Source organism: Salvelinus alpinus, chromosome 35 (genome assembly GCF_045679555.1).
Source record: "Salvelinus alpinus chromosome 35, SLU_Salpinus.1, whole genome shotgun sequence".
NCBI lineage: Eukaryota > Metazoa > Chordata > Actinopteri > Salmoniformes > Salmonidae > Salvelinus > Salvelinus alpinus.
The window spans coordinates 16,702,026-16,717,856 of record NC_092120.1 but is presented as its reverse complement, the minus strand read 5'-3'; the positions used below and the strand labels follow the sequence as shown (position 1 = coordinate 16,717,856).

At 41.7% G+C, this 15,831-nt stretch overlaps 1 protein-coding gene across 1 annotated transcript; it reads right to left on the bottom strand.

Annotated features, from left to right (window-relative positions):
• Positions 1–4,158: 4,158 nt before the first annotated feature.
• On the bottom strand, positions 4,159–12,913 carry LOC139564492 (interleukin-10 receptor subunit beta-like). Its single transcript, XM_071384060.1, has 7 exons — positions 12,502–12,913; positions 10,198–10,318; positions 8,976–9,142; positions 8,494–8,681; positions 8,221–8,365; positions 7,053–7,177; positions 4,159–6,400 (listed from the first exon to the last, which is right to left on the bottom strand). Exons 1-7 carry the CDS (start codon positions 12,548–12,550, stop codon positions 5,366–5,368), a joined length of 1,830 nt encoding a protein of 609 aa, XP_071240161.1. The 5' UTR covers positions 12,551–12,913; the 3' UTR covers positions 4,159–5,365.
• Between the last annotated feature and the right edge of the window lie 2,918 nt (positions 12,914–15,831).

The window sequence follows — 15,831 nt, the reverse complement described above, 5'->3', positions numbered from 1 at the left end:
TTTTACAACCAAGCAACGATTCTTTTGGACAAAGGACACCTTGCCCAAGATTCTGATGGAAGCTCGTCCAAAAGTAAGAGCTATTTATGATGTTATTCCGTATTTATGTGGAAAAACGTAAACGGATTTGTCCGCCATTATTGCGGCACTAGTCTGGCTGTAACGCACACTGTATGTCTAGTAACGTTAATTTTAAAAATCTAACTCAGCGGTTGCATTAATAACTAATGCATCTTTCATTTGCTGTCCAACCTGTATTTTTTAGTCAAGTTTACGATTATTTATTGATTAGATTAGGTGCCTTTCCAAGATGGCGCCGGCCAGAATGCATGACCTGTTGCCACTGATCACATTGTATAACCCCGATTTGTGCTGCTAAATATGCACATTTTCGAACAAAACCTATATACATTGTGTAATATGATGTTACAGGACTGTCATCTGATGGAGTATATCAAGGTTAGTCCAAAATTATATATCTTTTGCTGTATTGTTACGATCGCTAACCTGTGCTGCTGGTAAATTGCTTGTGTTTCTGGCTATTGTGCTAAGCTAATATAATGCTATATTGTGTTTTCGCTGTAAAACACTTAAAAAATCTGAAATATTGGCTGGATTCACAAGATGTTGGGCTTTCATTTGCTGTACGCTGTGTATTTTTCAGAAATGTTTTAAGATGAGTAATTAGGTATTTGACGTTGGTCTCTGTAATTATTCTGGCAGCTTCGGCACTATTTCAGATTGCAGCTGCAATGTAGAACTGTGATTTATACCTGAAATATGCACATTTTTCTAAAAAAACATATGCTATACAATAAATATGTTATCAGACTGTCATCTTATGAAGTTGTTTCTTGGTTAGTGGCTATTTATATCTTTATTTGGTCGAATTAGTGATGGCTACTGATGGAGTAAAAAACTGGTGGAGTAAAAAAAGTGGTGTCTTTTGCTAACGTGGTTAGCTAATAGATTTACATATTGTGTCTTCCCTGTAAAACATTTAAAAAATCAGAAATGATGGCTGGATTCACAAGATGTGTATCTTTCATCTGGTGTCTTGGACTTGTGATTTAATGATATTTAGATGCTAGTATTTACTTGTGACGCTATGCTAGGCTATGCTAGTCAGCTTTTTTACTGTGGGGGGTGCTCCCGGATCCGGGTTTGGGAGGAATTAGAGGTTAATTAACACACCAAGCCTTTCACTGACACCGATGGGTTTGGCTGACAAAATCTATGGATAGTAGACTATAATTTTGTCTGTCAAACAGGTAGGGCAACCTCTTGTGTTTTGAATAGGAAGAAATAGCCTCCAACACAAAGCCCTATCATTGTTAGTTGCCTAAAGTCAAGTTATAATGAAGACTGTTAATCTTAAGGATCGCCTAAAATGACACACCCAAATCTAACTGCCTGTAGCTCAGGCCCTGAAACAAGGATATGAATATTCTTGGTACCATTTGAAAGGAAACACTTAGAAATGTGAAAGGAATGTAGGATAATATAACACAATAGATAATACAAAGAAAAAACCAACCACTCTTTTGTATTTTTTTGTGCCATCATCTTTGAAATGCAAGAGAAAGGCCATAATGTATTATTCCAGCCCAGGTGCAATTTAGATTTTTGGCCACTAGATGGCAGCAGTGTATGTGCAAAGTTTTATTCTGATCCAATGAACCATTGGATTTCTGTCAATTTTTTTGTATCAAGACTGCCCAAACATGCCTAATTTGTTTATTAAATTAATCAGGCCTTCTCGAATTAACCTACTTTCAGCACCTATGTGCTTTCCATCTCCGTGGTTCCCACTTCGTGGTAATGTAAGTTGTAAATTCATTGAAAATGTAAATGACTTGAATATGGCTTATTGTGAGGTCTATAACTCTGATAAAAAGCTTCATTATGGGCAATGAACCTGTTTTTATTCAAATCAATTATAGCAGTAGCAAGCTTACCTCCTGTCCTCCTTCTCATCTTCATGCTCTCCCTATCAAACTGACCTGGACATCGACAGGCCTAGTCTGCGCACACAGATTTTTTATATTTAGGAAAATAAAGCATTATTTTTGGAAGAAGCCTTTGACTTCCTGAAGTGTCACCATACACAGCACAGCCATTCGTTAGGCAGCACAAAACGGTTTTACATCAGCAAGAGCAGGGCAGGCCAGGGCTCATGATTGTGATAGCCTATCCATTGCAGTGTGTAATGCTACCTGATCTCACAGTCTCACGTCAGAATTAGACATTAATCCATGTTTCTCAAACATCAAATTTAGAATTTTGAATTTTTTAGATTATGGTTCAGGCATTACCTCCAAATTCTTAAGGTTAGGCATTAACCCCCGAATGGTTAAGGTAAGGGTTAAGGTTTGGGATAGGCTTAAAACAAAAATATCGAAAACAACTTCCTATCCAAAGGATTCAAACATGCAACCTTTGGAATCAGAGGCAGATGCTTATGCCTACTTGAAGGTAAGAGCACTCACTGTTGCCCCTAGTGGCCGGTTTCCACATCATCTCCCGACATCCTCAGACATGGATGGACGTCGAATACTGACTTGTATCACGGGTGACCAGGCTGGTAATGCAGTGAAGCCTAGTTTTATATACACAATCCCAGCAACGCAAAACCTCAGGAAGAAAGTACATTTTCTCCGAAATATAACTTTGCCCTGTGCTTCTCCGAGCATGCTCTTCGTATAGCCTAAGCCTATAGCCTATAGTATGTGTGTGTGTGTGTTTATGTGTGCGTGTGCATGTGCGTGTGTGTGTGTGTGTGTGTGTATGTGTGTGTGTGTGTACACGTTTTACAATACTTGTGAGTACCAGAAGTCCTCACAAGATTAGTAAACCAACTAAAATTCAAAGAAGTGACAACATTTTGCCAGTCTATTTTAGGCTAGGGGGTTAGGGTTGGAATTATGGTTAAGGATAGGGGGTTAGGGTTAGCGTAAGGTTTAGGGTTAGGATTAGGGGTTAGGAAAACATTTGATTTCGAATGGGAATCAATTGTTGGTCCCCCAAAAGTCCTCACAAGTATAGTAAGACATTGTGTGTGTGTGTGTGTGTGCGTGTGCGTGTGTGTGTGTGCGCTTGCACACTGTGGCCATAAAATGTCCAAATGAGGTCTGGAGACAAGACCCCCTTCTGGACAGCAGAACCACGAATACAGTTCCCCTTCACCAACTTTATGCTTATGAGCAATTAAATCCATTCAATTATTATTAAAATTAACCTCTCCAGTTTCTCACTGCAGAAAAGCTGGTGTCAAATTAGATTTCCGACTCCAGGGCCGAAGTAGATTTGAGGGAATTATGTCAGGGCCCAGGAGATTTACGTTAGCACGCATTTTTAAAAAAGGATCAGAATGAACGTGGCTTAGTTATGAAATTCCTGGAAAAATGTTCCCCAAGAGCAGCCAGCGAATTCATCTATTAGCAGTATGACACGTTTGAATGGAACGTGCTGCACAGCTACTGTATGATATCATACAAGTGCAGGGCCCATATTCATAATGCATCTCAGAGTAAGAGTGCTGATCTAGGATCAGCCTTTTAGATCAAAATGAACACACTATTATGGACAGAGGGACCTGATCCTAGATCAGTGCTACTACTCCGAGATGCTTTATGAAAATGGGCCCTGAACTTCTCCCAATCTTACCTTTTCCCTAGTTCGACAGTTGGTTGTACAGAAACCGTAACCTGGCAACTGGCAGCCACACTGTACCTTGGTACCTTTGTTCAATATCCCACCAGCCGACACTTTATTGTTTGAGTCATCTAATATATATGGATGGAGGAGGACACACTGTATTTCTTTCTGAGACCTTTGTCTTGTTTGCATAAACCACCTCATGGGTTGACATGGCAGTGAGGGAGGTTGTTCTGATGTGTTTGGCTAAGACCTCATGACAAGGAATGACACTGATGGAGCCTTTCAATGAGACAGCAGTGAAACTTCTTGTTATTCACGCTGGCACTCATCTAGAGTAATCGATAATATTTGTAAAAGTAAAGAATATTCATAGAAAAAGCACTTGATATGCCAGCCCATCAAGACTTCCCCTCAACTTGCCCTGCGTACTAATGTTACTGAAGCTCATGTTTGCTGAAGTACTTTTTGACAGCAATGACGGATCAACCAATTCAGTACCACAGTAGTTACCTTTTAATGAAAACATCAAATTCACAGTCATATTAGTTATAAAAGTGACCCATATAAAAACAAATCAGTATTATACTGTACATATACGTTGAATATGTGATACACATCACACCTGACAGTTTTAACAGTTTATTAGCCTATTATTATATCAAAGTGTAGTAAACGCATAGGTATTTTCACTTAGATACTAAGTGCCCTGTTTGGTGTTAGTAGCTCACCAAAGTGCCATGACCACCACACCCTCGTAGAGAATTACCCAACCCTTTTGTCTCCTGTATCGTAATTCAATCACCTCAAAAGAGCAGCAAATAATGAAAGGATGTTATTGAGGTCACATACTTTGAAGACAAAACACACAGCAAAGTTATTTGACACGTTTCTCAGGTAACTCATGCTGCCATTTTTGTATTTCTGACAATAATATTTTAGAAATGTATACATCACCTTCAACACTAATATGAATTTCAATTGTTGCTCTACATTTTCTCCAGCATCGTGATGCATATAATGTGGAACACAATAACACAGATAATATGACAAACAAGAAACAATCAATTAAAGAGACAACAGTACAGATATGCTGAAATTAAAGCTTTGTGCCTATGACGTTATGACATAAGAGGACTGGCTGCTTACTACCTTATGCCACCCAGCTTGAATCCTGGATGTAAATAGAATTTCTTCAAATGAAACAGAAACTTCACAGTCATGGTTTAAATTAACATGTTAGTGTACATTAAGATGTGTGTATGTATGCACACGCATATTGGTAGAACTAGCCTATTGCTGGAAATGTTTAAAAATATGCAAATGAAAGAATCGCCGTCACAATCAAATGTACAGAATCTATTTTACAGCATTTTATCCTACATCCTACATTTGTCATAATGTAAAAAAGGGCCAAAATTATAGCATAAACTCAGTAGGATTCCATTGAGGGGGGCATGTGGCTGGATACTGAAGTAGAATCCTGCTCTTGTTTCTGAATCATAAGCTCCATAGCAGGCAGGAGAGGGACCGTGAAAGCCACACTCTGCACCGCCACCAAAACCCTCTCTCTGCTCCTTCCATCTTCTCCCTGCACTTTGTGAAGGCTCGCTGAGACGGAACTTGTCTCTGACGTGCATTGGGAACCCAAACAGAGCGAAGAACAGGCCCTAAAGATTATTTTAGGGAACTAAAAAACGAAAACCAATCATCCTAGAATTTGTACCACCCAACCTCCCAGAAAGAATTCACTGCCTCTTTCATCTCCTCCTTCCTCTCCTTCTTCCTCTTCCTCCTGATCAATCCAAGCCTGTTGCGGAGCATATGAGGAAATCACAAAGTTATCCTCTGCTGTTAGCCCTTGAGGGGCAAGGGGTACCCAGTGTTGTTTGTAACCAGACAAGAACGTCATTGATGAGGTCTCACAGTCTGCAAGGTTGATGGGAGGTATGGAGTGAGATGGTGAGTCATTGGAGTTATTGAAACACATTGGAGAGATTGGGGTGTATATTGTTCTCTCCTCCTCTCTCCCTGTACCAGGGTCCAACCACTCTGTGTCGCCCGTGGTGACCAGATCAGACAATAGTGATGCCCCTTGCCCAGTGTTGTCTAGGTCCCACAAAAGGGACTGCCCCTCAGCGTCTGTAGGCAGTGCCATACTGGCCATGGCACTCTGTGTCTCTGGCTGGAGCAGCAGAGTGGACAACTGCAGTTGGCCATCAATACGCCGCAATGTGGGCAGTACCAGGGGGTGCCCTGTTGAGTCCCTGTCTCCAACACACCGGTTCGGCTCAGGTGGTGCTCCACGCGAAAACAAAACTGGACCACCTTGAACCCAACTGGGTTTGTGGTCACTGGATTCAGATGACCGTGGAGAGTTGATGTTGTCTTCGCTGTCTGGATGGCGATGGCATTCTTCCTTCACACCTTCATTGGCCACCTGCACTACGACCATGCTATAGTTGGTGGAGGACTGGGTGCTGTTGTTGGAGTGCTCTGGGGGTGGACCCTGCTGGCCCATGTAGGTGTCACAGTGCCTGGGCTGGGCAATGGAGGAGGGTCCGTCCTGGGGGGAATAGGGCCCAGACCCACTGCTGGTGAACTTTGACCCCATCTGGAGTTTATCAGTCTTCAGGTCACTGTAGGAGAACCCCACAGGGTAATGATACGGCTTGGCAGTGGAGATAGTGATGGCTTCTGGAAGGTACCACGATGGAGGTGGGATGTTGCTTGTTGTCAGTTTCTGTGTAGAAGAGAAAGAGGATTTAGTTTATGTAACTTACTAAAGCACCTCTATGACCCCCTCTCCATCCCACCAAACCCTTGGAATCATTGAGTGGTTACAATATATGTCAAACCAAAATGAACTTGTTCAATTATAATTCTGAACAACTTTCATGGCAAGAATGAAATGAGCTCAACTGAAACAACACTGCTGTAATCTTTTGTAATTGCTTTCAGTTCTTGGCATGAAATGCAAATTACAGTGATACAACTGATTAAACAGGTATGATTTCTCAGCATATGAGAGGAAATGGAATAAAACAGATACAACTTTGGGAAGATTGGTAAATGCAGCCATTTAAAGAGAAAATGAATGACGATAAAGTTAAATCATTTCCTCATAAATCAGTGCATGTGTAAATTGCAAAGAGATACAATTGTATTGTAACTACTGTTACACATTGTGCCCTGTTCTAAATTAGGTGTGTTGCTGTAGAAAACAGCTGAATGTACTGTGTGTTTGTGGCTGAGATTAAACTCCGGTTCGGTTTCACCCTATTGAACCCTCTCATACACGTGTTACTGTAAGTTTTGCCTGGAGGCCTGTATTTCCAGTAACAGGAAGTGGCACTCCTTCATGTATGGAGCAATCTCCAATCAACATTTCTTACCAAGGCGTCTGGCATGTTACTCTTCTTTCTCACATAGTGACGACACACCACCACCGGTAGCAGGAGGGAACCAAGTAACAGACACACTAAGAGGAGGAACCATGGGAACAGCAGCCATGGGTCACCTAGATGGGGGAAGATTGTTTCTATTACACCTCAGTAGTGGCAATACAGCTGCCTCACTCTCAGAGCCTATTGGAAACAGGCCAATAGGATGTAAATTGCCAGCGCTATAGAGCAAGCGTGGGCGTGTCCGTGACGTCAGTCAGTACAGTAGTTTCAAGGATGCATAAATAAGAGGCTCCATTCAGTCTTGTCACCAGGAAGTGAGCCTTTATATAATCTTTGAAAAAGCAGCAGGAATACCCTTAACATTGTGAAACTACAGTCAATGCATTTACAGTATGCCTTTCAGTTCTTTATGGTAACAGTATGATTACTCAAATCATTCACAGATGATTCATTCAACAAAACTAGCAAAGGCAAAAAGGAAAGGCATTACCAGCCTGGTCTCATAGACTAGACGTAACATAGTACATGTAAATCCGGTACACTCAAATGGGTATGATATGTTACGTTTGGTATGGTTACAAAAGACAGATAGTTACTTAAAGCAAAAACAAAAGTTGGGTGGTTGGTCGGGGTGGATGGGTGGATGTATAACCAAAGGATGCGAGTTCAAATCTCATCACGAAAAACTTGAGAATTTTAACAAATTAGCAACTTTTCAACTATTTACTACTTTTTAGCTACTTTGCAACTACTTAGCATATAAGCTAACCCTTCCCCTTCCCTTAACCCTAACCTTAACCCTTTTAGCTAAACCTTCCCCTAACCTTAACCCTTTAACCTAACTCCTAAATTTAACCTTAACCCTAACCCCTAACCCCTAGCCTAGCTAACGGTAGCCAGCTAGCTAACATTAGCCACCTAGCTAGTTCAAAACATATTGTATGTTTTTCTAATTCAGAACATATAATACAAATTCCAATTCGTAACATATCATACGACATGGGTGACGGACAACCACAAATGAATACATACAATACGAAACGTAACATATCATACTAAATGGAGCGTCTCATATTTACATACAAAATAATACGAAATGCTCTGAGACCAGCTTATGCATACATTCAGAGCCTTGAATGACACCAGATGACCTCACCTGGTAAGGCCACACAGAATGTATGGCTCTCACTGGCATTTCGGTGTATTTCTCTAGTCGGGATGTACACCACATAGCCACAGTACTCTACGTTGCTGTTCTTTAGATTGTCAAGGACAAACTCTCCAGTTGTGTTTTTGTGGACCTGTGGAAAAAAGAGTCAGCAGTTAGACCATGTTTTGTATATCTAATATGTGTGTGTGTGTGTGGGTGGGTGGGTGTGCGTGTGTCTGCATGCATATTGTGTGAGCAGTACTTGTGGGGGGGTATCACCTGTGCTGCCCAGCTAGGACGAGTGATGTTGAGGATATAGATGGTTGGAGGGTTACGGTAGGAAAAGTTGGTACTGTTGAAAATCTCCTCGATGGAAGTCTTATTATCCGGTCCCAACGGTAGGGTGACAGTCACTTTTAAAGATGATGTTGTGAGGTTCACAGACACATTGGGTGGGCCAAGGACAGCTGACGTGTAAAAGACAAATAAAGGGTGAGAATAAGACTAAGGAAAATAGCGAATTAGTGACAATCTGAAGAAAACCGGATAAACCCGTTGAGTATGGGCCAAATGCTAACTGGACGAATTGGTGAATAACATAAGGTTTCATGGAAACATACTATGATGTCATTAGAGAACATGAACAGATAATTGGAGCGATGTATATGTATCACAACTAAGGATTCTGCTCTCTGAGCCAACACATACCCCAAAAACATCCCAAGCAAGAAAAAGTAGGATAAAGAGAGGAAATTGCTTACTGTCTCTCAGAGGTTTAAACAGTGCTGTATGGCCTAGCGAGTGACTGTTGGCGAAAACCTCAGCGTAGTAGGAATTTGAATAGATGTATGGTGTCTCTGCTGTGAGGTCACAAGAAAGAGTGGTGATGTTCTGGCACACCATCTTCGGCTTGTTTGGCTCTCCGTATCTATAATGAACACAACGACATGATCAAACATAAAACACACTATGTAAGGAACCCTTAGCCAAAATTGAATGTGCAATTTGTAAAAATATTGAGTCACACTTTACTTGATGCCTGCAGGTACAATGCTTTTTATATTGTCATAAGCATGTATGAGCCTTTATCATGACATATCACGTTGTAAATGTATTGCCTTTCAGGGAGTGCTTGCGGCAGCCTAGCTGCTAGACCACAAATAGCACAACAGAGTTCTGAAATAGGTGTGTTATTTAACCCCTTACTTCCTCATATAAAAATAACTAAAGGATAGTGTGTCAAACAGGGAACCGATATTCAGCAGGGATGATCAGGGCCAATCTTTTTCTGAACTTATTTGATGGTGGCGCTATGAGGCAATGCATAAGGACATGCAAGCCATTCCAGGCGACAGTCTCGGAGAAACAAATCAATGCAATTGGTGTGGCACTTGGCATTTGCCCGTCAGACCGTGTCATGATGAGCTGACGTTTCCACTTTGTAACAAGATCTCAAAGAGGCAGTAAGACAAAGTGATTGAGACGAAAACATTGGCCTCACATAGCCACAGGTGAACTGAGTGCCGTTTGTAAAATTAAATGGTACATTTTTACAGGCAATTCTTTTTAACAGATTTATCTCTGTGGTGTGCAGAGAAACAGAGTGAGGCCTGTGGTAATGCACAGACCACAGCCTGTCTGCTAAGGCTTGCCCCAGCCAGTGGAGCTCAACCTGCAGCATGGAGAAGTACAATAGCACCACGGTTTCAAGGCTGATGGCAGTAGGTGGAGCAGCAAATTGAAAGAGCAACGCACCATATCCAAAACAATGGGGACAACGATGGGGACAACGATGGGGACAACGATGGGGACAACGATGGGGACAACGCTGCTGAAAAGGAGCATGGTTACGTCTTTCAGCACACAGCTTTAAAATGTGGTTGACATAAGTCACATATCGCCCCAGGTCACCCTAGCCTAGGCACATAAATATGTTGTTGGGTTGAAAGGTGAAAAGGTGACCACTGTATTCCTGTCTCACACCTTTTGTAATGGACACTGTAAAGGACCCCTTCATCTGGGCTGTCGAACTTGTTCCAGTGGAGCACAGTGATGAAATTCCTCGAGATGAAGTATGGCTTCCCTTCACCAATGGCGGAACAACCTATAGATAAAGAGAAAGACGGTGGGGAAAGTTAACTTGAGACTGTCCATTTCCGAATAGCATTCGTAGTATAACGTCTCGCTAGTCAGTACACAAAAAGCACTGCTCTATTATTCAACATTGTCACGACCTTTGTGACATGCGCACAACAACAGCCTCTGTCAAAGGATCTGCCTCCCTCGGGATACACTTGCTCCATTTTCACTCACAGCAGCTGTGGGCCAAACTCAAACAGGGCTTACGTGAGCTGGGCTTTGTTTCATTGGCAGCAGGAACTAAAGTGTGTAATTGTTCCAGGGCTACAGAGGAGGGAATATAAGCAACTGAACATGTGGAAGCAAGCCAATTGTTTGATTTGAGTGAGAATAGGATGAAACAAAAGCCACAGTTTGGGTCTGGAGGGCCCATCCACAAAGGGATGTTTCGTAATAAAATACCGTGCCCATTATAGGACAGCCTTAATTCCTCAAGAGGTTTGTGCCAGTCTTATCAGGACTGTATAATAAGATAGAAACTGTAGTGGAAGAATAATAGAAGGTGATAATCGCGACTAGCGACTTGCAGGCGCTGAGGCCCAGCGTGATGACATGGATCATGATTTATGACATTGTTTGGATGGCTGATCATCTGTTGGGCTATCACAGGGTTTAAACACAGCTTATATGTGGACTTCTCTGGGGAGGGACGTTCCCACAGAACCCTGCGAGTACGGAGACCATTGGAGGTGTGACGACAGATGAAAACGTGAAATCAACTAAATTAATGTTGTTGGGAGTTAAATTGTCATGTTTGTGAGTTAAATTGTCAATGTTTGAATTGTTTCAAGAGTTCATATTGAGCAATGGATTTTGATATGTTTTATTGTGCTGTAAGTGCTATGGATTTATTGTTACAGGGAAAATGCGTCATTCTGTTAATCGAGTTGATTAGATTAGAATCTGGGTGTGTTTTCCTATCTTTAGTTTTTACTGGCCAAGTGCAAAGAAATGTTCATTCAGGTCGAGTGTGTTTGAATTTGGTTAAAGGACAGTAAATGTGTTCATATTTTGAGAACTTAGAGATCATTCTGAATTGAAGTGTAACCACGTTAAGTCTTAGCCTATTGGTGATAGTAATTTACGCTGAATAGTCTGAAATGTATGTATGTCACGTACACTGCAATTGTTTGAGTGTTAATTATTTCACGACTAGGACATCCTACTAGTTGAATTGAGTAAATGCGTTCCTCTCTCTACAGAGTCATTCTTTGATTGATTATAAGTCCCATACTCTTATAATTTAGGAGGTCTATTGTCAGTTGTTATATACAAAATACCCATAGCATATGCCTGGGTACCACCTTGACGTCCCTGATCTGCTTGCTTCAGTAAATGAATGCTAGACGTTGGACGCCAGGATGAGCTATTCGTATCTAGTCTCTTAATAGTTGAATAACGGTGCAAATTAGACATGTTCATTATAGTCATTCTGAGAGGTGATGCAAGGCTCGCTACCTTGACTAGATCCTCTAGAGACGTACAGGGCCTGTCGCATTTATTTACATAATGTTGCAGTCAGATTGATAAAGGTAGTTTATTATTATGCTCAACATCATTTCTACATGACGGTTGGATAATTTCCATCCAACTACATAACGGGTGGGATTTTCACTACACAACAATATAGATACACTAGGAAGAATTTATACTTAATTAACCTTTCCTTTTTTTTTTTGTGTCAGTTACGTATGTAGAACCACTTACGTCACAGTGCATCTGGTCATGTCTCGTGCAGATTACAGGTTACGCAATTCACCAGAAAAGGATACACTGTCTCGACTCCCTTCAACATCAGCGTTTTGATATGCTCTGTAATAATGTAGTCGATATAATAGGCCACTCAAATGAACTTGCCCTGGGGATCCATTTTCCATTGATCGCTATAATTTAGTCCACATGGGGTTCACTACTCTTTGTCTACTAGGACCTTGATTGGAACTGTGGGGAAATCTCAAGAGACTCACGTCATCTAATTCATTACGACTACATATTAAAACAAAGACTATCGTCATGCGTCCCAAATGGGCCCCCTACTCCCTATATGGCGCAGTGCTTTTGTCCAGAGCACCAGTGCACTATTTAAGAAATAGGGTGGCATTTGGGATGCACCCTAGGTTTATACCTACATAGAGTGCGTAAACTCACCATAGCAGTACAGGAGAAGCACCACGACCTTCCTAGGCCACAGATCCATTGGGCTTGAGGAGTCAGAAGAGTGAGATTAAAATCGCGTTCTCACGGTCTGTACTCCTTTGTCCTGATTTCCTCAAGGAGCACCCACCATGTGATGTGTAGTAAATACGACTCCAGTCAACAACAACAAAACAGGAATGGCCCAGGTCCAAAATCAATGAAGACACAAGGAGAGACCACGTCCCAATCCTCCGGATATCGGAGAGCAGATCTGGGATTCATAGGACATCCTATCCACGACCTGAACCATCTCTGACCAGCTTAGGGAGAGGAGCACCCATCCCCAGGTGTGCTGCAGGTGAACTTTGGAACCGTCTTGTCAACTTTGTTCCTGTTTTTTTCTCCCTATGCTCAACCTCCCTCCCACAAAGTCTCTACTACTGTGTTGGCTGTCCTCTCTCTCTCCCTCTTTCTCTCTCTCTCTTTCTATTTTTCTTTCTCTTTCTCTTTCTCTCTCTCTCCTGTTCTTGTCTTTCAGGTTTTATCTGAAAATGTATCCTAAATATTTACAAAGGCGATAGAACGCGCAATCTGGCAACACACCTCACCGCCACATGAGAATAAACTGTTTAACCTGTTTTCAGTTTCACCAGTATTCTATTGCTGTGTTTAATGGTTTTCAAACAATGGTATGTTACATAGCTAGTTATTCAATGGCACACCTTTCTGTGCACAACCAAGGTGTGTACAGAACGTGAATTACTGTATCGGAATGAATGGAGGAGACTCCAAGAAATATTGCTTCAATGGATCTTTGTATGATAATTATGGAAATCTGATTTTATAATGGAACCCATTTTGTTTTCCACAGGAGTCTATGCATTGTCCCTGCTATCCACCACCATATCACATAGACTTTGTTTTAATATGGTAAAAACATGGACCATCAAGTTATTTGATTCTCAATCCAGAGGGTATAATACACACTGAATTATGTGTCTATTATCTATTGTATACACTGGTGTGAAGAGTTGGTCATCAGTTTACAATAGGAGGAAGTGTCACGCCCTGATCTGTTTCACCTGTCTTTGTGATTGTCTCCACCCACCTCCAGGTGTCACCCGTTTTCCCCATAAGTCCCTGGGTTTGTCTTGTCAAGTCAAGTCAACCAGAGTGGTTTTCCGTGTTCCTGCGTTTTCTTATCTCTCTTTTGCTACTCCTCCCGGTTTTGACCCTTGCCTGCCTTGACTCTGAACCCTCCTGCATGACCATACTGCCTGCCCTGACCTCGAACCTGCCTGCCAGGTTCGCCTGGTTCCTCTCTAGGTTTCTTCCTAGGTTTTGGCCTTTCTAGGGAGTTTTTCCTAGCCACCGTGCTTCTACACCTGCATTGCTTGCTGTTTGGGGTTTTAGGCTGGGTGTCTGTACAGCACTTCGAGATATTAGCTGATGTACGAAGGGCTATATAAAATAAAAATAAAATAAATAAACTTGATTTTGATTTGATTTGCCACTCTGTACCTCCTGGACTCTGACCTTGTTATGATCTTTTGCCTGTCCATGACCATTCTCTTGCCTGCCCCTTGGATTATAAAACATATCAGAGTCTCGAACCATCGGCCTTCCGTATCTGCATCTGGGTCTCGCCCTGTGCCCTTATAGGAAGTAAGAAATAGGAAGAAAAACCCGCTACAGAGGTCAAGGTGTGCAAAACATACATTATCTAATGCTGCGATTATGCCATATAATTATTAGTCTAAGATGGGAACACTAAAACGTTGTTGATTAAGTCATATATGAGGGACCTTCTATCTCCATCAACAGTAACAGAGATGACTGTATAACACTGCACTCAATAACTGGATAGTTGTACAGAAGTATTCATCCTCAGCGCAAATAAGCTGCTGTGTTTACGTTTATGTCTGTCTGAGTGTCGAAGAATCCTATTGGCCATAAATACTTAAGGCTGCGTGCATAACTCTACGACAAAGAGCAAATCAACATTCAAATTCAGTGACTCAGATATAATTGGACTGGATAAAAACAGAGTGTGGACCATGGTCACTGAATTGTGATTCCAGTGGGTGTCTGCAAGACTAGAACACGACTCTAACCCCCTCGTTTCCATGAGATATTCAACGGTTATTTTGCATCAAAACAAACAATCTATTTGTGTAACTTAACCCCACAACTCTCTGCGTATTTATGTATTTATGCCTGGGAGTGTAGCACAATTAGATAAGACATTTTGCTAAGTGGAAAAATCAAATCAAATGTTATTGGTCACATACACATGGTTAGCAGATGTTATTGCAAGTGTAGCGAATTGCTTGTGCTTCGAGTTCCAACAGTGCAGCAATATCTAACAAGTAGTATCTAACATTCCACCCCAAATACCTAATGCACACAAATCTAAGTAAAGGAATGGAATAAGAATATATAAATATATGGATTACAGTATATACGTATGAGATGAGTAATGCAAGCTATGTAAACATTATTAAAGTGGCATTATTAAAGTGACTAGTTGTCACGCCCTGACTTTAGTTATTTGTTTTCTTTATTTTTTGGTTAGGTCAGGGTGTGACAAGGGTGGTTTGTTTAGTTTTTGTATTGTCTAGGGTTTTTGTTTATCTATGGGGATTTGTATGGTCTAGGGGTATGTAGGTTTATGGTGGCCTGGATTGGTTCCCAATCAGAGACAGCTGTTTCTCGTTGTCTCTGATTGGGGAGCCTATTTAGGTTGCCATTTCCCATGTTGGTTTTGTGGGTAGTTGTTTTCTGTTTTGTGTTGCTGTACCTTACAGGACTGTTTCGTTTGCGGTCCTTCTCTTTGTTATTTTGTTTAGTGTTCTGTTTTTAATAAATATAACATGAACACTTACCACGCTGCGCATTGGTCCGACTACTCTTCATCCGAAGACGAATATCGTTACACTAGTGTTCCATTTATTAAAGTGGCCAATGATTTGAAGTCTGTATGTAGGCAGCAAGCTCTCTGTGTTAGTGATGGCTGTTTAACAGTCTGATGGCCTTGAGATAGAAGCTGTTTTTCAGTCTCTCGGTCCCAGCTTTGATGCACCTGTACTGACCTCGCCTTCTGGATGGCAGCGGGGTGAACAGGCAGTGGCTCGTGTGGTTGTTGTCCTTTTTTTGTCCTTCCTGTGACATCGGGTGCTGTTGGTGTCCTGGAGGGCAGGTAGTTGGTGATGCGTTGTGCAGACCTTCACCACCCTCTGGAGAGTCCTACGGTTGTGGGTGGTGCAGTTGCCATACCAGGCGGTGATACAGCCCGGCAGGATGCTCTCAATTGTGCATCTGTAAAAGTTTGTGAGGGTCTTA